The sequence below is a fragment of the Podarcis muralis genome, chromosome Z, assembly GCF_964188315.1.
Source record: "Podarcis muralis chromosome Z, rPodMur119.hap1.1, whole genome shotgun sequence".
Lineage (NCBI taxonomy): Eukaryota > Metazoa > Chordata > Lepidosauria > Squamata > Lacertidae > Podarcis > Podarcis muralis.
In genome coordinates this window covers 9,559,511-9,582,191 of record NC_135673.1, presented here as the reverse complement: position 1 = coordinate 9,582,191, position 22,681 = coordinate 9,559,511, and the positions used below count along the sequence as shown (strand labels likewise).

The following is a 22,681-nucleotide window of genomic DNA, read 5'->3' as shown; positions in this document are numbered from 1 at the left end:
TGGTGATTATTGGTTCAGTTGGACCCAAATTTATTTACTCATTTATTGTCCCACCTTTCAACTCCAAGGAGCTGAACATGGTGTACACTGTTCTCACCCTCCTTGTTTTTTATCCTCACAACATCCCTTTGAGGTAGGTTAGGCTGAGTGAGCTTCACACCTGAGTGGGGATTTCAATTCTGGCCAACCCAGATCAAATTCCAGCACTCAGCATCCCTAAGGAACATTCATTCTTAACCACTGCAACACCCAAAACGATCATTCATTCCATGCACCACAACATCTACAATGGAGGTGAAAGGGGCAGAAGGCTCAGTGGCTCAGTACTGATTCCTTCCCCTGGCTTTGTGAGGGCGTGGGGTGGGAAAATGACACCTATATACTCACCTACAATACCAAAACAAAACCAAAATAGAGCTCATAAACATTACAAGTTTGTTACTGTAGTTAACCTACTTTTAACCTAATACAGTGTATATAAAAAGGAGTTCCAAATATCGTTAAATTTGCCCATGTGTGACAGATGTGCCCAGTAAGGAGCACAACTTGCTACCCGGTCCGTGGCATTCTGCAGCAGTTCTGGCCTCTGGGCTATTCTGGCTCCCCTATCTAATCTCTGAAGACCAACGTACAATGCAAAAACACAGCTGCCCGCAAAATGCAACAAGGCTTATTTTGCTGATGGGAACTAAGCATCAAGACCACATCAATACTGACCTGTTGCCTAGATATAAGCTTCTGCCAGCGGGAGTGAGCCTTGAGGCTCGGTGCTTCTGTGTAGGAGTTGCTCTGGCTTCTTCCCTGGAATGGAATCTCTGCCTTGGGAGTATCTGCGGTTTGGTTTCTGGTGTAAACTACAGATAAAGGGAGGAAAACAGTTCCTCAATTAGAACTGCAGTGTAGATGATTCATGGCTTGCCACATGAGCCTGAAGGTGCATTCCAAGCTATGTGCTGCTGCTGCTACTATTATTATTTAATAATTTTATTACTTATGCCCCACTCATCAGGCTGGGTTGCCCCAGCCACTCTGGGCGACATACTGCACATACATAATGAAACATCAAACGTTTAAAACTTCGCGATACAGGACTGCCTTCTAAAAATTCTTTATAGTGTAGTTAATTTATCTCCTTGGTATCTGATGGGAGGGCATTCCACAGGGAGGGTGAACAAAACGAATAAAACAAAAAACCTAGGAACCAAAACCAGGGACCATGAAACCTGCTTTGTGTGTACAAATTTAAGGAGAACACCCAATTTAGGGTTGTAGCCAACTAAGGTCTACAAAGACCCAGTGGAACTTAGTGGATCTATGTTAGCCATATGCATGAATTTCAATAAGTCTTCTCTGAGCAGGAGTAAAGCACAAACACAAGTAACTTCTATTGCATTAGTCCTTCAATCAAAGCAGAACAAAGCAAGGTTACAAAATCTAAACCAGGTAACAGAATTTACATAAACTTAAAAACAACAACTCTATCCACTATTTAAAAGTAGAGATTAATAAAAGTAATAGTTAAGACTAATAAAATGACAACATATTCCTATTGAAACATACTAAAACACATTTTAAGAAATAAAACACTTTACTTAGTATAAAACATAAATCTATATTAAGGTGTGTTTGTCATAATACTGGATGCAGCTGTTGGTTTGCTGCACCCAGCAAGTTGCTTCTGAGTCAAAAGTGGACAATTCCGTGCTAGGTAAAAGCAAATAATCTGACCTAGCATAAGCTAGCAGCCTTGGTTCTTTCATTGGGCAACAGCTTTTCTCATCTGATTTACTTTCTTGCTCACTTTCCTTTGGCCACCACAGATTGTCCATGGTGAGTCTGAGGATGAGCAAGACTCTGTTGACTCCGGGGAAGATGAGGAAGACGGTGACGAGTCTGACTTGGTGAGCTCTTCCTCCTGTATGCCTTCCCACCTCAGTTTATGTGTGCAGCAAGAATCATGGTGAGGAACACCCATGCAAGGCTCAGCATTCTTCCTGATAATAACATTTAAAAACAAAAGAAACATATTTTTTTTGACCCAGTTGCTCTGCCTGCTTTTATGGGTTTCAAACAATGTTTTCACCTTCTAAACAGTTCTGTGTTACAATAAAAGTTTATTGATTTCTTGTTAGGCCTCAGCAGGGGTCTGCCCTTGCTTGCCAGATGCCAAGACAAGGGCGTGGTCCAGACAGGCATGGTCGAGGCTGGAGCAAGCAGGACAGAAGCAGGGGCTTGGTCCAAACAGGGACTATCCAGGGCCATCTTTCACGGGAGGCAAGGCAAGGCACGAGGAGTCTGCTGCTACTGTTGTTGTTGTTGCTGCTGCTGCTGCTGTTGCTGCTGCTGCTGCTGCTGCTGCTGCTCATAGTGACCCAAATTGCTCAGGCTGACGAGGGAAACCCTGTGGCAACGGCTTTTATCAGTCTCAGAGAGCCAGGATTGGCCTGTAGATGATCAGCTGATGCTTACTGCAGCCTAGGGGGTAGTTCCCTTGTACTGTGTCACTTAGACAGGTTTGTAGGAGAGCACTAGATGGCATAGCACCAGGGATGCAGGATGTAAGGCTCTGGTTCCTGACGGCTGGGTGCTTCAATTCAAGACACAAATGCACAGCATCGCAGGCACTGCACTATACTGCACCACACCATATGCACACTTTCCCCATGTGCTTTTCTTTCTCGTGTTTCAAATTCTGCTTTGGCCTTTGATTCAGCTGTTTTCCCTTTCTTCGCCTTCTTTGCTGATTTCAAGCGATGGGAGTTGCAGTGGAATCCCGAAGCATAAAGACTTTTGTTGGGTTTGAATACAGGGGGTCCCAGGTTTGAACGCTTGCTCTGACACAGAGCCTGTTTGGCTTGCATTGGGCAAGTTGCTGTACCTTGATAAAATCAGTGGTAAGGCATATTGGTAGATTGATTTGCAAAGATGAATATTGTCCTGCTTGCCTCAAGCCATAGTTTGCAGCTATATCTGAACCAGTCAACTGTGGTTTGGGTATGGATGTACGTCTCCAACAAAATACTGAGAATGCACTTCTTGATAAGATTTCCACAGTGCAATCTTATGCATGCTCCCTCAGAAATAAATTCCATTGTATTCATTGGGGCTTACTCTTAGGAAAGTGTGCATAAGCTTGCAGCCTTGTTTTTCCAGTTAAGTTCTTCGCTTGATATAGTGTTAATACAGGCACAGAATATATTTGCTACTCAATGTTTGTAACAGATCTGAGATCTGTCAACGGATTAAAGAATTCTTAGTGAATCAGTAAGCTGCTTTTAACAATTATTAATTTGTGACCTTCTAAAAATTTGCACAAATTAATATATTACCGAAACTGTTCATGGAAAGTGATAAATACTTTAGTTTTGCAGGAGAATATTAAAAATGAAACAGCATTTGTTTCCATGAGTTGCACACAAGTTGAACTGTTAAAATGTTCTCTTGTTGAACTGGTATTATGTTACCAGAATCTAATCCACTAGATACATATAGGCTTAACATTTCCAGTTCCGTGGTTTGAAGGATCAGACCTGAGACCAATCTTGGCTTACAGAACGGTTTAAACAAGCCCTCCAAACCAAGATGGCAAACCACAGTTTGTTCCTGGTTTAGAGGACTCACGGAAAGCAGACTTTACGGGTTCTGGTGTAACTGTAAACTATGGTTTGATTAAATCCTTAAATTATTAATTAAGCTGAGTAAGTGATGGGAAGAGACAGCGCACAAACACAGGGCTTGTTTCTTGTCCTCCTAACCACAGCTGAATGATCTCCAGGAATTTTGTTTGATCTTTTCCCCCCCTTTGTGTTGAATGTGCTGATTAATTGAGTGGTGGGGTGGATTTTCGTCTGGTATTAATAGTCTTGTTGATTTTAATCAGTGAACTCTTTCAGCCTTCCTGGCTTAGTGAAATGCACAAGTATGAGGGCTTCCAGAAGGCAGTTTTCAGCCACTTTGCTCTGTACCTTTTTATTGTTGCACTTTGCTGAGTTAATCCAAGGTTTGGCTTAACATGTCTCCTGAACCTGGGACTTGTGGTTAAGCGCTCGCCTCTCAAGAAAAAAACTTGGCTGCAGCTCATGACTAGCAAGCCAGAGACCTTAGCCAAACCATGGCTTGGCTCAACATGACATGGGAACCTGAAAGGAGCAGAGAGGAGCAGAACCAGAAGGGTGTGGTTGAAAAGGAGATGTGCCCTGGGGAGAGTCTCAGGGGCCAGAGGAAGAGGCTTGGAGGGCCACATGCAGACCCCAGGCCTAAGATTTGCCACCCTTCATTTAAGCATCAAAAGAGGTTGTAATCAGCCCATCCCGAAATATTTCGGCTTCAGTCCTGCACAGACCTGGGCTTTCTTTTAAAAAAATCTATTCAGTGGGACTTAAGTGCATATAATTGTGCAACAGGATAACACCTTTTCCCCAGGAGTTAGCTGACAGACAGTTAAGGATTTTCTTTTTCACTCCTTTGGTTTAGCCTTGTTTTAAACGGTTATAAATGCAGATAGGATACCTCCAGATACCATATTGTCTTACATTCAATGTAACCAAAAGACTTTATAATCTGAACAAAAAAAGAGAGACATTGCACATTCTTTTGCAATTCATGAAAATATTTAATAAAAATTATTATAAAAAAATAATAAATGTAGATATGAGATAAGCGTCCTATCTGCAAATTTTTGTCCCAATGGAGCAGAGTCCTTTGCCCATGTTAAAACACCTCAAGCTTGAATTTCTCTGGAAGGGCGAGTTTTGCCTATTAGTAAGTTGGGTCAGACTGTCCAGTATTGAATCCCTGCTGTACTGATGATCAGGCTGCAGCTGTAGCCTTCCTTTTCAGTACAAAGCCCAGTCTGTGCTCATAAATATGGGCAGGGATAAGCAGAGCATAGATTAGGATCTGCTGGAAAATAGCTGGGTGATCTGCAGTACAATAACAACAAGAGGTTCTCCTCTTACATTTTAAGACATTGTTATTTCAGTGTTCTTTTTGCCTGGGTGGTAACCATCTGGCTTGTTCCCGACATCATGATCCTGGCTTCTTAAATTGTGGTTGGGAATTAATAGGTGCCTATGCACTCCTCTTTTGCTTACTGACTTTAGTGCTGGGATCCTTGCTCAAACTTCATTTCCTCATTGCATTAAAACCAGGGATCTGTGGTTTAATGGTGGCTTGCCAGGATAAAAGATCCCTTTAGGTGAATCAACATTAAACCACAGTTTTGGGTATCAAGACTTAATCGAGAAGAGCAGTTAAAAGAGACATGGATCTAAATGCTGAAGGTGATAAGAGGTAAGTGAATGACCTTCATAAACCATGGTGCAACCCAGTATGGCCTGGTTGACACATCATGCTAAACCATAGCTTTGTGTGTATGCGCTATGCACAGGCACAAATGAGCCGCAGTGACTCCTGGGCTTATTCTCCTTTCCCCTCTCCTCCCACACAGATACAAGGGGAGCAGTTCAGAATCTTTCTTTTCTGCTTTTGGTTAACTGCAGTTTGCTGTACTGTTTTGTTTGACAAATTGTGGTTAACATTTACTGTGGCTAGTTTAAAACAAGCCACTTTCAAACCATGGTTTCTGAAGCAAGCTTTTGAAAATTAACCAATCTAAAAAAAAATTAATGTTAATCACAGTTCTGGGTCCCATTGTCTCAGCAAGCTGGGGTTCACCAAAAGTATGTGCATCTGAATTTTCTGGAGGCCCCCTGTGACTTATTCCTGCTCATGCACATTTTGCTAAATAATGAACACATGAAGACAGATTGTCTGGATTTGTTGCTCTTTGGTTTTGCTCCTTTCTTGTGCTTTGCTCATCAGCATTTTATTTGTAATGATTATATCTATCCTCTCTCTGTGATTACTTTTGATTGTTAGGTGCTTTATAAAGTTCTTTTTCAGCAGAAGAGTGGGGCAAAAATATTTTTAAAGAAACAAATATGCGGCTAGAAACCGGAAGTAAAATGCTTTTATACTATGCGCCTGCACTGAATAGTAAAGATTACATGATATAATAAAGTGCAAAATAAGTGAGGTTGGGCAAAGTTGCCTACATCACATCATATGGATCAGGCCAGTGGCCCACCTAGTCCAGCATCCTGTTCTCAAAGTGACCAGCCAGATGCCTCTGGTAAGCCCGCGCGAGCCTTACTTCTCCGGATCCATCACCATCCACTTCTCAGCCCAGGTAGATATTCTCCCAAACCACCTTGCAGTTAAAAATCTGAACAGTCATAAAGTTCCAAGAGAGTTTTCAGGTCCCTGACATGTGGAGCTGATCTTCCCATCAAGAAGTCCCTGATAAGATTCCAAAGGACCTCAAGATGCCACAGAAAGCAGTTTTAGAACTTAAGAAAAGCCCTGCTAAATCAGGCCAAAGGCCCACCTAGTCCACCATCTTGTTCCCACAGTGGCCAACCAGGCTTCCCCCTCCTGTGGTTTCCGGCAGCTAGTGAGAAGAGGCCTACTCCCTCCGACAGTGTAGGTAGAACATAGATGTCATGGCTAGTAGCCATCGGTAGCATTAGGTTTCTCTTGGCAGAGAAGTTGGATTGGCTGGAGACACACAGGTTTAGCTAAAAAGGAAGCAGAATACAGAAATGAGTCTGAGACTTAATTTCTTTCCAAGCTTGCGGATCTCTTTGTACTACCTTGGCATGTGGTGGCAGTCCTGTGGTATTTTCATGGAAGGAGCTATATTACGCAACACAAGACGTGCCAGTCTTTGTGGCTGACCTAAAAATGGTGAAGGGAGAGGCAAGTTCAATAATAATAATAATAATAATAATAATAATAATAATAATAATAATAATAATAATAATTCAATATGAATATTGAATACAGTCAGGCCAAGGACCAGCTGAATGAAGCTCCAAGACCACCGTGTGGTCCATGGGCCACAGCTTAGGAACCCCTGATCTAGGCAAGAGTCAAGAAGCTCAAGCTTTCATATTGCCCCTGGTGGGTAGGGGGGAAGAGTAGAGGATTGTATTTCTGAAATACGTTGGGCTTTTTAAAAACTCAGGTGCTTTTGAGAGCATTGCGCCTCTCCTGTTGCCTACTAATCACAAAGAAAGGTGAAGAGCATAGCTTAGGATCAGTCAGGCCACTGCTTTCCTGAAGCAGATGCCTCCTGTGGTTTTTGCAGAGTTCGGAATCCAGCCTCAAGAAGAAGGTGATGAAGAAGAAAGGCAAGATGGAGAGTCCCTGGCTGAAACCCACCCGGAAGAGGAGGCGGAGGAGTAAAAAGAAACAAGCTGGTGCATTGGGTAACAGGATCAAATGTGTCTTATTTTCTATCCCTTCACCCCAGTAGTTTTTGTTCAGTGGAGACTGAGGCCCCAGTCATACTATACATTTAAAGTAGCATCATACCACTTTAAACAGCCATGGCTTCTCCCCCAAAATATTCCTTTGAACTGCACTTTATTAAGGGCGCTGGGAGTTGTTAGGAGACTCCCTATTCCCACCGAAGAGCAGTTTTAACAATCCATTCCTCTTCCCAGGTAACTTGGAATTGTAGCTCTGTGATGGGAACAACTCTCCTCTGCCCCCTTAACAAACTACAACTCCCGGGATTCTTTGTGGGAAGCCATGGCTGTTTAAAGTGATGTGATGTGGCTATAAGTGCATAGCACAGATGGGGGCTGAGCAAGTTCTTTCCTCCTTCTTTTCCCTTGCAGTGGGAGCACAAGCAGATTGTGGCTTAGGATAGGGGATCCAAAACTGAGACCACAGAGCCATCATGAGGAATACCACCTGACTCCTCAGTTTCCAGCCAAGATGCAAGAGTAGTAATGTTCAGAAGGAGTAGGGGTCCAATTTGGAATGATGAGATAAGACTCAGCCCTTCCCATTTGCCATTTCTCCCGTCCCCAAGACTTCAAAGGTGGCTTTCTAAGCAAAGTAGTTGCTGCTCTGGGACTTGCGCTTAGGAACCAGGGGGGGGGGGTCTACTTTTTCCTTCTTTTTAAGGAACATAGGAAGTTGCCTTGTATTGAGTCAGACCAATGGTCCATCAACCTTGGTATTGTTGCCTACATAGACTGGCAGTGGCTGTACAGCATTTGATACAGGGAGTGTTTCCCAGTCCTAACTAGACATGCCAGGGATTGAACCTGGAACCTTCTGTGTGCAAAGCAGAAGCTGTTCCATTGAGCTAAGACTTTTGCTTCCCTTTTGCTTTGACTTTCCTCTCCTGGGCTGAGAAGGGCAACTGGTGTGTCCGGCAAACCTTTGCTTATAGAGAAATAATTGGAAGAGGTAGTATCCTCCATGGGTGAGGGCAATACTCTTCTCCCAAGAGGCTCAAGATCTTACAGGGCTTAGGGGAAAAAGTTCTGCAGGCCCTCCTCTTATCCTTGCACCAATGCTTGGTAAAAACCGCTTTGGTCGTTCAGTATCTGATCGGTGACCCTCAAGTAGCTCAGAGCATTTATTCCCTCCTCATACTGGCTCTTGGATAGTGACACGATTTTAGGAGAAAGAAGAGGCTTTAAAAAAAACCTGCAGGGTTAATGTCTGGCTCTAGATCTCCTGACTGACTAGGCTGGCATTGTGCTTTGTTGGAGGGAGGAGGGCAAAATATTTTGGGGTGAGGAGGGGAGTGTGTGTGTGTGTGCGCACTTGTCTCTTGGAAGGAGCAAATAGGAAAAAGAGGCATGAACTAAATCCCTGCTAGAGGTTCTCACATTCGTTTTCATTAGCAAACCCTGCTTTGCTCATTGAGAAGCTGTACAAATGGCTCTGAACACTCCTTTTTTTTTGCCTTGAGCCAGATGTCTCCTGTCCCCTTCATCTTGTTTTCTACACCATTGGGTCTCTCTTTAAGCACTGCTGAGATCTAAAGTCCTTTTGCATCAGGGTGTGTAGGGTGAGTCAAGGCAAGCCCAGGTCCTTCTCCCTTCCTCTTTCTCATCCACGTTTCTGCTGCTAATGCAGTGCAGCAGCAGACAGATGTGTCTGAAAGGGAGGACCTCTCCTCCTGGTAGCTGGCACCTTTTTTTCCCCTCTCCCAAAAAACAGTGCAAGGGTGGGGTGAAATCTGCCTTATTCAGGCAGAGAGAGTAGGAAGAAGGGCTGAAAAGATCAATTGGCCCAGTTGTTGCATTTTAATTATTCTATTAGCATCTGTATTTGCTAGCGATCCATCAGCCTGTAGCCTGCATACAGTCTGCTAGAGATGAATGTGGCCTTTTAAGAGAGAGAGGGAGAGAGACACACACATACATGCATAGTTCTTTTCTTTGCTATATAAATACGTGTATATTTTAAACCCAGGTTCGGAAGCCTACAAGTCTTCCTTAGACAGTGGAGAAGGAACTGGGGTGGAGAATAACATGGAGTACATGGAAGTCTCTCTGGATTCCTTGGATCTCCGAGTGAAGGGAATTCTATCTTCGCAATCAGAAGGTGAGTGTCAGCGTTCTAAATATGGCCATGTACCATTTTGGTTCTTTGTTTCCTTGGATTTCATTTCTCTGTATTAAGATGATGCCCCCTGGTGGCTGCCAATATTGAGAATGAGAAGAGGCCAAAAAGGCATATCAGTGGATCAAATGGAGAGTGAGACTAGAGCAAGGGAGAGCAGCTAGTAGATCACCTTTGACCTAGCAGTGTGTGTGTGTGTGTATTTGTGTGGATACTGCAGGAAATAACGCTGATGGGAATATCCTGGGGAGCGTTAAAGCTTTAGCTTTGGGTGCAGTTGTGATCTAAGACAATTTGACTAATCCCTGTGGCTTTTTCCCCTTGGTCGTGTCTTCGTTTTTTGCTTTCTATTTTCCCCTTGCCAAGAAAAGAAAAAGAGCTGTTCTCCCCTTCCAGTTCCCTCCAGTGCTGCTCCCTGTTCTCAGGCAAGAGGCATGTGACAAAATTCCAGAAGGGCTCCTTCAGAGAAGTAGAAGGTGGCACACAGCTGACGCATGCCAGAGGACCGCTTTGTAGAGCAGATGGGAGATTCCTGGCAGTCTGGCTGGGGCGTCACTGAGCCACTGCTCAAGGCAGCCTGGCAATCCAGCCTTTTCATCTGGGCAGGAGCTGTGCCATTCCCGCTTAGTATTGGCTGGGTGCCACCTTTTGCATTTAAGAAGGTCCGTGGCTCTGTGATGTAGCACCTGCTTCTGGACCAGTGGGCTGAGTCTGCAGGAAGCAGTTTCCTATGTTCCAGAGGGCAGGACCTGGGTCAACAGGCTCAGATTACAAGTTCACAGCTCCAGTAGATAGGAATGCACTTGCTTGTGTCTCACAAAAAGGCCGCAGTGCCGCAGTAGAGCATCTGTTTTGCATGCCAAAAGTCCTGGATTCACTTCCCAGCAGGGCTAGGAAGCAGCCCATCTGAATTCCTGGTGAGCTGCTGTCAGTCAGTGTAGACAAAAAACAAGATGGACAAAAGGTCAATCTTGCAGGGTTTGTTTGGAGAAGTACAATGACAGTGAGTAGAATATCTGCAGACCATGCAAGAAGGTTCCCAGTTCAATCCCCAGTCCCTCCAGGGAGAGAACCCTGTCTGAAATCCTGGAGAGCTGCTGCCAGTCAGTGTAAACAAGAGGTGGACCCAGGAGTCTGACTTGTTTATAAGGCAGCTTCCTATGTTCATAAGAATGTATGGATGGGTGCAGAATTCCATTTGGACCTTCACCCTTATGTTTCCCATGTTCTTTTGTTGATGATGGTGCTTATTTGTAACCTGTTCACCCAGTTAGGCTGCAGTAGGCTGAGCAGACTCTTCACGATGCATGCTCCACAGTGCTTTTATGCTTAAGAAAAGCGATTCAGAAAAATCTGCCCTCTCCTCTCCTCCCTCCTCCTCCTTCCTGCAGTTGTTACCTCTGGAGAGGAGCTTGATGAGACAAATAACATTGATTTCAAGAGAGATGCTTGCACCAACACTGCGACCAGTACATTGATTTCAAGTGGCAGCTGTTGAAAACCTGAACCAGGAAATGATGGACCGGTTTAACAATTCATTTTTTTAATGGCCTCTGTATCATCCAATTGCAAACATAAAGAGTCCTCCAAAACAAATCTAGTTTTGAGCATTGTTCGGATTAGAAAAAAACAAAATAAAAGGGGAAAGAAAGGCTATACAGTGGTGCCTCGCAAGACGAAAAGAATCCGTTCCGCGATTCTTTTCTTCTAGCGGTTTTTTCGTCTTGCAAAGCAACCCCATTGGCGGCTAAGCGGATTAGCGCTATTAGCGGCTTAGCGGCTAAGCTGTTAAAAGGCTATTAACAGCTTAGCGGCTTTGAAAAAGGGGGGGGAAGCGGGGGGGAAATGGCGAGACTCGCAAGACGTTTTCGTCTTGCGAAGCAAGCCCATAGGGAACTTCGTCTTGTGAAACGCCTCCTCCCTTTCGTCTTGCGGGTTTTTCGTCTTGCGAAGCATTCGTCTTGCGGGGCACCACTGTATAAGAATGTCAGAAATAGTCTTGCTGGAGCGGGCCAAAGGGCCAGCATCCTGTTGTCTCACTGGCCAACCTGATGTCTCTGGGAAAGCCATAAGCAGGACCTGAGTTATCTCATGCTGGCACTGGAAACTCCGCATGGCTCTAGGCATTCTGCAGAGCATGAGACTGAGTCACCAGGCCTATTTTTATAGTGTAGGTGTGCTGCCTGCAGGGAAGGCTGTAGCTCAGTGAATCATAGCTCATCTGCTTTGCATGCAGGAAGGCCCAGGTCGAATCCCCAGCATCCTCAGCACTGGGAACATTGGTTGTCTGAAACCCTGGAGATCTGCTGTCAATCAGTATAGACTGAGCTATATATGCACCAATGGTTCTGTCTTGTTATAAGGCCACTGCATAATATAAGGCAACTTCAAAGCCAGCAAGCAGGACCTGGTTTTTGCTCCCTTAACAACTGGTATGCAGGGGCATACTGCCTATGATAATGAGTGTAGTATGCAGGTATTATGATTGTCAAGGCCCTTGACAAGCCTTATGCTTCATGTGTTTTTCTAAATTCCCTTTTAAGCCGTCGAAGCGGGTGGCCATCATTGTGTCTTGCAGGAAATTCAGTTCAATGGTGAATAGTGAAGGAGAATAGCTTTCCCCCCTGGGTTGCTTCAGGTATCCCGACTTTGATTGAAATAGGCTAGAGTTTGGAAGACTGTAGAGACTTAAGTGGAACCATAGAATTGTGGTATTGGAGGGGATCCCAAGGGCCATCTAGTCCAGCCCCCTGCAGTGCCAGAATATCAACTAATGCATACATGACGGATGGCCATCTAATCTCTGCTTAAAAGCCTCAGTCCAAGAAAGGAGAGTACACCACCGTCTGAAGGAATCCATTCCACTATTGAACAGCTCTTGCCATCAGAAAGTTCTTCCTGATCTTTAGTCATAATCACCTTTCTGTAGCATGATGCCATTTGTTTGGGTCCTACCCAGACTTGATTCCCCACCCCCCCTTAGGGAGCTTATACACCTAATCCAAAAGAAGTGAGTGTGAATCCACACTGAGGGAGGCAGATTATGTACACCCATACATCTGTGTAGGCCAGAGCTGCTGTGCTAGGCTCTCCACAGGTGGGCCACTGTTGCTTATCACAAGGGAGAGACAGCAAGAAGGCTGGTGTTGTGCAGGTTCACCAGCAAAAGCTCCAGATTGTCTCTGCCTGGTGCATTTGCACTGCCCTGTCCCCTCCTCTTCCTTCACTTAGTTTTACATATCATTTCCATCCTGTAGGTCTGGGAAGGGCTGCCAGCCTGCCTATGTGAAGATGCAGGCTGGAAGAATTGCAAAGTGCTTGGGGTGTCTTGTCTATATGGGGCCTTCAGAATGTCAGACATTCTTACACAGCCTTGACCAGGCTTCCTCAACCTCAGCCCTCCAGATGTTTTTGGCCTACAACTCCCATAATCCCTAGCTAGCAGGACCAGTGGTCAGGGATGATGGGAATTGTAGTCCCAAAACATCTGGAGGGCCGAGTTTGAGGAAGCCTGGCCTTGACCAAAAATAAATAAATATAAAAATGAAGTTGCCAGCTAGTGACTGTTTACAGCCCGTGTTACCATTGTGCAGAGGTTTCCCTCCCTTCTCAGTCTCCTTATGTGGATTGCAGGAGAGTTGGGTGGTTTACTTACTCTTTGTGTGTGTTGCTTTTTCCTGCAGGTCTTTCCAATGGCCCTGAAACAATGGAAACAGACAGCCTTCAGGAAGCGCCTCTCTGTAGCTGTCGAATGGAAACTCCCAAAAGCCGGGAGATCACCACACTAGCCAATAACCAGTGCATGGCAACTGAGAGTGTGGACAAGGAGGTGGTGTCACCCTTCTCTCTCTCTTTTTCTGTTGATCATTGTAGTTGGCACATGGCACCCTCCATTGGAGCGTCATCTCTGCTTGGCAAGGGACCTGGTTGGCATGTCCTACAAAGGCACATGCTAATCTCCTCCCCTTCCTCAAAATAACTAGTGCTTGCTACACACAGACTTGAAAACAGTCCATACATGGGGCTTCTTTCTTGCTCAGGTTCTGAAGTGTGCAGCTCGTCCGCAAGGACCAGGGTGGGTGGGATCCCAGGCAGAGAGGGCATTGAAGTCTGGCTCCAGTGAGTGGGGTTTGGCATAGGATGTGGAAGAGAGGTAACTATTTATTGGAGATGGAAGCAGTCCATAATATCCAGAGATAAGCCCTGCCAGAGCTGGCCAAAGTGCCTTCTAGTCCAGCATCCTGTTCTGGCCAGATGCCCCAGATGGAAAGCCTTGCAAACAGGACCTGAGTGCAACAGCACTCTCCCTACCTGCAGTCCCCAATAAACTATTCAGAGGCCCCTCCAGCAGTGCAGGTATTACACAGGGACAGAGAAATCTGCCTTATATGATCAGATCATTGATCCATTTAGCTGAGTATTGTCTACACCAGGCATAGGCAAACTCGGCCCTCCAGATATTCTGGGACTACAACTCCCATCATCCCTGACCACTGGTCCTGTTAGCTAGGGATGATGGGAGTTGTAGTCCCAAAACATATGGAGGGCCGAGTTTGCCTATGCCTGGTCTACACTGACTACCAGCGGCTTTGCGGGATTCAGGCATGGAATCATTCCCAGGCCTACGTGGAGATGTTAGATTGAACCCGGGACCTTTTGCATACAAAGCGTTGGTCTTCCACTGACCTCCCCCGAGTCATTGACCTTACTAGCGTGTTGAGAACAGAAACTTTCCTGCACAGAGGTAGCTAATGCTTTAGCTCAGTGTTTCCCAACCTTGTGCCTCCAGCTGTTTTTGGCCTACAATTCCCATCATCCCTTGCCACTGGTCTTGCTAGTCAGGGATGATGGGAGTTGTAGGCCAAAAACATCTGGAGGCACAAGGTTGGGAAACACTGCTTTAGCTCACTCTTAAGAGCACGAGACACGCCTCTTTGCTGGAATTTGCTGTTTTGTTTTGCCTAGTAGTAGCAGTAATAATAATAATAATAATAATAATAATAATAATAATAATACCTCCCATGTTTTGTGCATGGGTGCATAACCAAAGCACAACAAATTAAGTTGGGGTGGAATGTGGATGCCTTGGTTTCTTCTGCATTGTGCAGCCCATGAGGTACGTCAATACCTTACACTTTTCACAAAGTTCCAGGTGAAATAATTGTGGTTTGCACAGGGATTGTCTCCCCAACCCCCAGATCTTGCATATGTCCTATGCTTGTGTTTCCCACCTCCCCTCCCCACTCTTTCCCTTTCTAGTGCTGTCTCTGATGAGCTCCCTCCATTTAGTCCGCTGCCACTGGCTGTTCTGTGGCCCAGTAAAGTTCTCTGATGCTGCTGCAGACTGCATGCCAACAGCTGCCACCCCGTAGTTTCTCAATTAGCCACCGCCGGGGGAGCCAAGATCTAATGAGTGCCTGTGGTCAAGGAGATAACAGCAGATTCTTCTCCTGCTACTATGGCTTGGATTGCATCTCCTCAGGACTGATAAACAGGGCCAAAGAGTTAGGCTGGGTGCTTTCTCAGATCTGTGTTTGGGAAGAAGGGTGGCTGTGTTCTACCTCTACTGCTGGAGAGAGGGTGCCTCTGAATGCCAGTTGCATATGTAGAGAGTGTTGTTGTGCTCAGGCCCTTTTGGGGGGCTTCCTATAGGCATCCAGTTTTCCATTGTAAAAGCAGGACACTGGGCTACATGGCTCTTTCTCTTCTTAACAGCCTTAAGGAGTTCCAGTTCTAATCCCTGATGGATGAAGTCCAGATTCTAATGGCTTTTGTATACTTAGGAGGAGTGAAGAATAAAGGGTTATTACGTTCTTAGGAATGCAAGTTACATCTTTTCCTTCCCCCACATATTTTATTAGCAATAACTTCCCACTTTAAAATAGGGTGTTTCCAGGGGGCACGATATGTTCAAACAAGAGTGGACAGAAAAACACAGAGGGTTTTTGGAAGCCCAAGTGCAGGTGCCCTTCTTGTACAATTTCAGGCATATTAATGTTCAGGAAGGAAGTGCTAGGGCTGGTTCATGTGTGCACAGTCATCCCTTGATGACTGCAACAGGTACAAGAGAAAACTGCTCTTAAGGGAAGGGCTGTGATTCAGTGGTGGAGCATCTGCTTTGCCTACAGGGTCTGATCCCAGGTATGGGATCCCAGGTATGAGACCCCTGCCTAGAACCCTGAAGAGCTGCTGTAGGCAGTAGATGAGTGAATGCTCTGGCTCTGTATGAGGAAACATCCTATGTTCCAGAGGGACCAGGCATCTCCAGGTAGGACTATGAGAGATTCCTGTCTGAAACCCTGGAGAGCAGTTACTGGCCAGCATAGACTTGAGTCTACATAAGCTTCCTGTGTTCCTGACATCAAGTGATGACTTGCACGAGCGATTAGGCTATAACAGACTGTTTTGAATTTGAGCTCACATGTTCAGGTGCCAGACATCAAATGTAGAGAAATGAAGTGATGTGCAGTGTACAGTCCTGATCGCCTCAACTCAAAAGAAGATACTGTAGAGTTGGGAAATGTTCAGGAAAGGGCAACCAAAGTGATCAAGGGAATGGAGTGAAAAGGGACTTTTTAATTTTGATTAAGGGCAAGTAAGAGGTGACATGATGGAAGGCAAGTAAAGATTAAAGATGGATTAAAGGCGAGTAAGAGGTGACATGATGGAAGCCATCCCACCCCACCCGAAATCCACCCTCATCAATTAGGAAAAAGGCAGCTACATCAGTCACCACTGCACTCACTCAGAGCGAAGCTCTTTGCTCCTTTCCCTTGTTTAGAATGGGAGGGAGGATGTGTGCCCAGACTTGGCCTCCAGTGAAATGTGAGCATGTTTAAAAGGATGTTCAGTTCAGGAAAGGCAGGGCCGATGCAAACAGGAACTGAATAGAAAGAGCAAATTTGGGGGGGGGGATAAATGGTGAGGCCTTTTGCAGGTGCCATAAGGAGGTACTGGCAGACACACTTGTGCCTGCATGTGCTGCTTTGGCGATTCTTGGTGCAACGCACCTCTTCTTTAAACAGGACTGAGCAAGAAGTGGAAGACGTTGCTCCCACGTGGCTTGCCTTTGGTGATTCTGGAACTGTGCTTAGTCCTCGTCCTACAGCCATGTGCCAAAGAGAGTAAAGTGGAACATTTCTCGTGCTAATACTTCATATCATATCATTAAGCTGCTTGGTGTGCATGTCTTTGAAATGGGGGCTTTCAGTTCAGTCAGTTCAGTGTGTGAACTCTCAATGCACAGCACAGCATAGCAGAGAAGAAGAGTTTGTCCCCCCCTCTCTCTGGTGCACTCTCCAAGAATGACGTCTTTTCCTCCTCCAGCTAAGCCGTTGCACAAGCCAGGTGCTGAAATATGAGCTGATGCGCCCTTCTAACAAAGTCCAGTTCTTGGTACTTTGTGAGGACCACAGAGGGAGGATGGTGAAGCATCAGTGCTGTCCAGGTTGTGGCTTCTTTTGCACTGCGGTAAGTTTCTCTTTTGGGCCGGAGGGTGCGTGGGCCAGGGGTGTTTGTGCTGGGCTGGCAGGAGAAAGAATGATAGCGGCCTTTGTAGGAAAGGGCACTTGCTACTTTGCTCCCCACTTTTGCTGCATTCTTTAAAGAGGACAAAAAGAATTATTGAAATGCAGGCAAGGTAAAAAGCTATGTGGCAGTTGTGGGGAGCCTGTGACCCTCCAGGTTCTGCTGGATTACCACTTCCACCAGCCCCAGCCAGCATGGCCAGTGGTCAGGCATGATGGGAGCTGAAGTCCAATGGTGTGTGGAAGGTCACAGGCTCCCCATCCCTTCTCTGCGGTATGGGTTTGCAAACTCTATTGTAGGAACGTAGGACTCAGTCAAACCAAGAGTCAGTCTAGCTCAGTATTGCCTACAGCAGGGATAGCCATTACGGTGCATCACAGATACTGTTGGACTACAACTCCGATTGTCACTGAGCATTTCCTGTGCTGACTGGGACTGATGGGAGTTGTAGTTTAGCAACATCTGGAGGTTACTAGATGCTGCTTCTGATCTGGCAGTCACTTTCCAGGATGTCATATTGTGTATGAGCAAGTTTTCTTAAAACACAGGTTCAAAACCTCCCCTAGTTGTAGGAGATTGTTGCACTCTGAGGTTGCCGCATTCTTTAATGTGGTGGTGGGGTTGGGGTGGCAGGAGGGGCACACACTAATGCGGGTTTGGAGAACCTGTTGCTGGACTGCAGCTCTCACCATCCCTGACCATTGACCATGCTGGAAGTCTAGACCTTACCTATCCTTGACCTTTGAGTGATGGAGGGCTGTCCCTCAGCTCACTGTAGAACTACAAGCAGAGCTCACTGTAGAACTACAAGCCACCTGTTTGGGGATGGTCTGAATCTTTGGATTTCCTGCATCCACGGGGAGATTGGACTAGAAGCCCCGCCTCTGTTGTGTCATATGACTCTTTTCTAGCTTTCAATCTGGCAATCCTACAGCCCACACAGTATTTCTTTCTGGCTCAGGGTGAATTTTTCACCATTGCCCTAAGAGATGCAGGAAGCTGTGGGCCAGCCACTCTCATCATCCCTGATAATTGGCCATGCTGGCTGGGGATGGTTGGAGTTCGCTGGAGCCCAGCAATGCCTGGAGGACATTTCCTGCCCTATTGAAATCAAAGGGTGGCATCCAGCAATACTTGTCAATTCATCGAAAATAATGAGCCTGTGTTACTCATGTCAATAAATGTCAGTGTATCAGCTTTGGATGAAAGCCAAAACTTTTGTGTAGGATAGAGGCTTTGATTTGTGGCACTGACCACTTCATGACAAGCAATAGGGCATCTAGTTGTCTCTGTTGCAGGGTTAGGGAACTTGTGTCCCTCTGAATATTGTTAAGAGACTTCGGCTCCCACCATCCCTGACTATTGACCAAGCTGACTATGGCCCATGGGTGTTGGAGTCCAGCGGCACCTGGAGGGCACCAGGTTCCCCATCCCTGCTCTTACGAGGCAGCTCCCTCTCTCAGAAGGGAATAACTCAGTGCTAAGTAGACCTGTTGGCCACTTAGCACCAAAGACCCATCAAGAACTTGATGGGTCTTTGGCCTGATCCAGCTGGGCCCTTCTTATATTCTACCTCCGCTATTGCAGGCACTATGGTTCGGGAGGCCAAGTAGGGAGTGTTGTTGTGCTCGGGTCTTGCTTACAGGCTTCCCACTGTGGCATCTGGTTGGCCACTGTGAGAACAGGATGCTGGACCACCCAGGTGAGCCTTTGGTTTGATCCAGCAGGGCTCTTCTTAAGGTCTTCTGCAATCAAAGGACGGTACTTTCCAGCAGGTAGAGGTTGAAAAACCTCAGCCAAAGGAGAGGCACCACTTGGAGATGTGTAACTCACGGACATTCCTTCTTTGCATTGTGTCTCTTTTCTTTAACCAGGGCACTTTCATGGAGTGCCAGCCAGAAAGCAGCGTCTCCCACCGGTTCCACAGGGATTGTGCCTCCCAGGTCAAAGGCACGAGCTACTGCCCACACTGTGGGGAAGAGGCCTCGAAGGCCAAAGAAGTGACTATAGCAAAGGCGGACACAACCTCCACGCTTCCGCTGAGCTACGAGCTGAAGAAAGCTGGGACTTCTGAGGGGAGGGCAGACACGACAACCGGAAGGTGAGTCCAGAGGGTGGCGGTGCTGAGCATGTGTTGGGGCCCACTGCCCACCTCCCCAGCCATGCTCAGCATTGTTGTTCCTTTCTGTTCATTTTCACTCTTTCAAGAATGAGAGGGTTAGGGAGGTGTCAGGTCCAGGGCAAAATGTTCCCTGGTACCTGCTGCACAACACACGTCCTCACCAGCCCTACTGTACACCCTTCTTCCCTTGCTGGAATGTGTGCTTGAGCTCTGTCCGAATGAAAGACAGAGAGGAGTGTTTTTTTTGTGTGTGTGTTTTTTATGGTGAGGGTGCGTAGAAGCAAGCCGACTGTGCGAAGCTAACAATGTGCACTTTTTTGCCCCCACCAATTTTGCCTCTGGCCCCGCTGGCACATGGCCCCTGGAAGGTTGCCCAGGTAGGAATGTGGCCCTTTGGGGTGGAGAAGGTTCCTCACCCCAGGTCTGCCTTGTGAAGTGCTACCCTGTTTGGTATGCCTTGCCTTGCTGCTCACAGCCAAGTTTGCAACAGCTGACAGCCGTCCACAGAATCCACTTGCAAAGCTGTGACCTCAAATGCCATCCTCTCTCTGGCCATTAAGTCTCCCGTAGGATGCGCTATGCACTTGGCTCTCTTGGAATGCAACACTTCATCCTGTAGGAAGGCAGGTTGCATGTTTTGCTCCTACATTATAAACTCAAGCTTCGCAAGTCACAGGGAGAAGAACTATGTGCTTCTGCCTCACATGTTAACTTTCTGCTGTGAGAGTTATTATTTTTTAATAGCGAGGGACGGATCTAGGTAAGCTGCTTCTCCTACCTGCAGCCTGAAGGGAAGCAATCCAGTGAGGGCTGTGCTGTCCATGTTCTCTGCCTTTCTGCTAAAAAGAGATGGACCACACAGTAAATGGAGAGAAGGATTTTAGGTGGAGCGGTTACAAAAGAATGGTGTGATGCTACTGAGTATTTGCAAACTATTTGCCTTTAAAGCCTACATCTTTTTCCTTGCTTGATGCAAAATGCGAGAGTGTTATTAATGGTTTGTGAAGTGTGCATTTATAACAGAGAAAGCATCATCATACTGAGTCACCACTGGCCCATCCAGCTCAGGATTGCCCACACTGACTGGCAGCAGCCTCCCTGGTTTCTAGGGATGGAACCAGGGACTGAGCGAGGGACCTTCTGAATGCAAAGCAGATGCTCGTCTTGCCCCTTATATTTACTGAATTGATTCCTGCTGTCTTCAGGTTAGATTCTTCTGCAGATACCATCTTATCAGAAAGTCCATTCTGCAGGAAGGCGGCCTTTTGTGCTCCCTTAAAATACATAAGGAGCTGCCTTATTCTAAGTCAAACCATTGGTGCACATAGCTCAGTGTACTGACTGGCAGTGGCTCTCTAGGGCAGCCTTTCTCAACCTGTGGATCCCCAGATGTTGTTGAACTACAACTCCCATCACTACTAGCTAGCTAGGCCAAAGCTCAGGGATGATGGGAGTTGTAGTCCATCAACATCTGGGGACCCACAGGTTGAGAACCGCTGCTCTAGGGTTTTTGGACAGGGAGTGTTTCCCAGCCCCATGTAGAGCTGCCTGGGATTGACCCTGAGACCTTTTGCATTCATTCATTCATCCATCCATTCATTTATTTCATAAAATTTATATACCACTTAACTCTGAAAAATCTCAAAGTGGTTTTCAAAAGACAAGACAGTAAAACCAAGAAAAACTCACAACCATGCTTTAGAACATGCAAAGGTTAAAGTATTGAAACAGATAAAATCACCTGAGCTTTCTAAGCCACCTGGGTAGGCTTGTATAAGCAGGAATGTTTTTAGCAGGTAGCAGGAAGAGAACAGTGAAGGCACCTGCTTGATCTCAACAGGCAGGGAGTTCCAAAGTGTAGGTGCTGCCATACTAAGCAATCAAGTGCTTACAAATGTGGAACAGGTGTTATGCGGCACCTTTAGCTGTGCCAGTTGCCCCAATCGAAGCAGTCAGGTGGGCACATGTGGGCTACCCACATCATGCAAAGCAAATGCTACGGCCCTCCCTTAACCCTTCCTCTTTTTTTGGTCACAGTGGGACTGGAGCACAGCTGTCTGAAGAAGTCCGGTCTGAGACTTCGTCTGCTGAGGGATTTGACTTGGCCGGGACATCTGCCTTTCCCAAACCTGCCCCAGCCTGTCTCTCCCAGGGACCAGTGAAAGAAACCTTGGAAAGCGCCTTGATCGCCCTAGATTCCGAAAAGTAAGAATGAGCTGGCTGTCGCCCCATGGGAATTGTCTTGGTAGTTTTTGTGGATGTTACCTGGGTGTGGGCCCAGTCAGTCTCTTGGAAGCCAGGACATATTCAGCAGTAACTTAGAGAAAGGCTTTTGGTGTGGCTTCTCCTGTTCTTTTCTTTTCTCTTTTAAAAATAATTTTACTAAAGATTTTCACAAAGTACAAAAGATTGCACAATCTCTTTTTTGTTCAGATTATAACAAATTATAATATAACCATATAACAGATTATATGGTTACATTCAGTATAAGGCTATGGTATCCGGGGGAGAGAGCGTGGAGGTTCTGTGGCAAAGCATTCCTGTTCAGATACGACAGGTGCCTGCTACCTGCACTTACCAGAAGGAACTGAAGACATTTTTGTTCCAGTAGACCTTTCTAGCTGAATAAATCGGGTCTTTGCCAGGAGACCTGCTCATTAGTGTTTTAGTCTTGTCTTTAAATGCATTTTTGTGTGTGCGTTTAACTGTTTTTAATTTTGTGTGTGTGTGTGTGTGTGTGTGTGTGTGTGTGTGTGTGTAAACCTCCTTGAGACAATAGTTTAGAAGGCGATTAAAAAATCGTGTTGTTAATAAATAATAATAACCAGCCTTTTGTATGTAGGACCATACTTGCCTAAATTCTTGTCACCAAATTCTGATAATTTATCAGGCAGTTAAGAAACCCAGTCACTGAGCTTAGCTAAAAAAAAAATAACAACTAGCAGAGCGTTATTTGCTCTTTTAACAAGAAATAAGCAAACAGAAATAGCCTTGGTTGACTTGTTGATGTTACATGGGTGTGGAACTGATCAGTCTATTTAGAAGCAGGATAATGAGCATAATGAACAAAGAGTTAAAAGAAGCAGAAAAAAAAAGTTGACCATGCAAGTAGACCTCAGCCAACTGGGTGACTATGGTCATCTGTCAGTAGGGCAATGCACCAGTCCTATACATTGGATTCATGTCAGTGTGGTGTGGACAATAACATGGGGGAGCCGAGTTCAAATCTCCACTCGGCCACCACTGAGCTCACTGGGTTACTTGGGGCCACTCACTGTCACCTCAGCATCCCTACCTCATAGAGTTGTTGTGAGGATTTTTTAAAAAGCTGGGGTGGGGGTGGGGGGCGGGAGGAGATGTTAAAAACCCTTCAGTAATACTAGTAATAACTGTTTTGACAGACCCAAGAAATTACGGTTTCACTCAAAGCAGCTGTACTTCTCTGCCAGGCAAGGGGAGCTGCAGAAGGTTCTTCTCATGCTGGGTAAGTGATTTCCCCCATGTTTTTCTTAACTGATGGATAACTCCCATCACATGGCAGAGGCGAGTTTTGCTCCTGCTGAGAATGCAGCCTTGATTGATGCCTTGGAGGAGGAAGGG

The 22,681-nt window shown here is 46.0% G+C and overlaps 2 protein-coding genes across 20 annotated transcripts in view; one reads left to right on the top strand and one right to left on the bottom strand.

The window, feature by feature from the left end:
• Nucleotides 1-22,681, bottom strand: part of SLC31A2 (solute carrier family 31 member 2) — a 989,995-nt gene that overhangs the window by 293,662 nt on the left and 673,652 nt on the right. The gene's annotated exons all lie outside the window — the stretch shown is intronic.
• The window catches only part of EHMT1 (euchromatic histone lysine methyltransferase 1), a 139,884-nt gene that overhangs the window by 85,465 nt on the left and 31,738 nt on the right, over nucleotides 1-22,681 (top strand). For 16 of the 19 annotated variants that reach the window (XM_077922313.1, XM_077922312.1, XM_028714986.2 and 13 more), the window contains 9 exons: nucleotides 1,821-1,901; nucleotides 2,133-2,279; nucleotides 7,151-7,271; nucleotides 9,283-9,414; nucleotides 13,116-13,261; nucleotides 16,759-16,902; nucleotides 18,834-19,060; nucleotides 21,119-21,286; nucleotides 22,483-22,565. In XM_077922313.1, the coding sequence (XP_077778439.1) occupies nucleotides 1,821-1,901; nucleotides 2,133-2,279; nucleotides 7,151-7,271; nucleotides 9,283-9,414; nucleotides 13,116-13,261; nucleotides 16,759-16,902; nucleotides 18,834-19,060; nucleotides 21,119-21,286; nucleotides 22,483-22,565 (1,249 nt within the window). The remainder of the gene's footprint in view (nucleotides 1-1,820; nucleotides 1,902-2,132; nucleotides 2,280-7,150; nucleotides 7,272-9,282; nucleotides 9,415-13,115; nucleotides 13,262-16,758; nucleotides 16,903-18,833; nucleotides 19,061-21,118; nucleotides 21,287-22,482; nucleotides 22,566-22,681) is intronic. The other 3 variants (XM_077922311.1, XM_077922314.1, XM_028714982.2) reach the window with 3 other exon arrangements.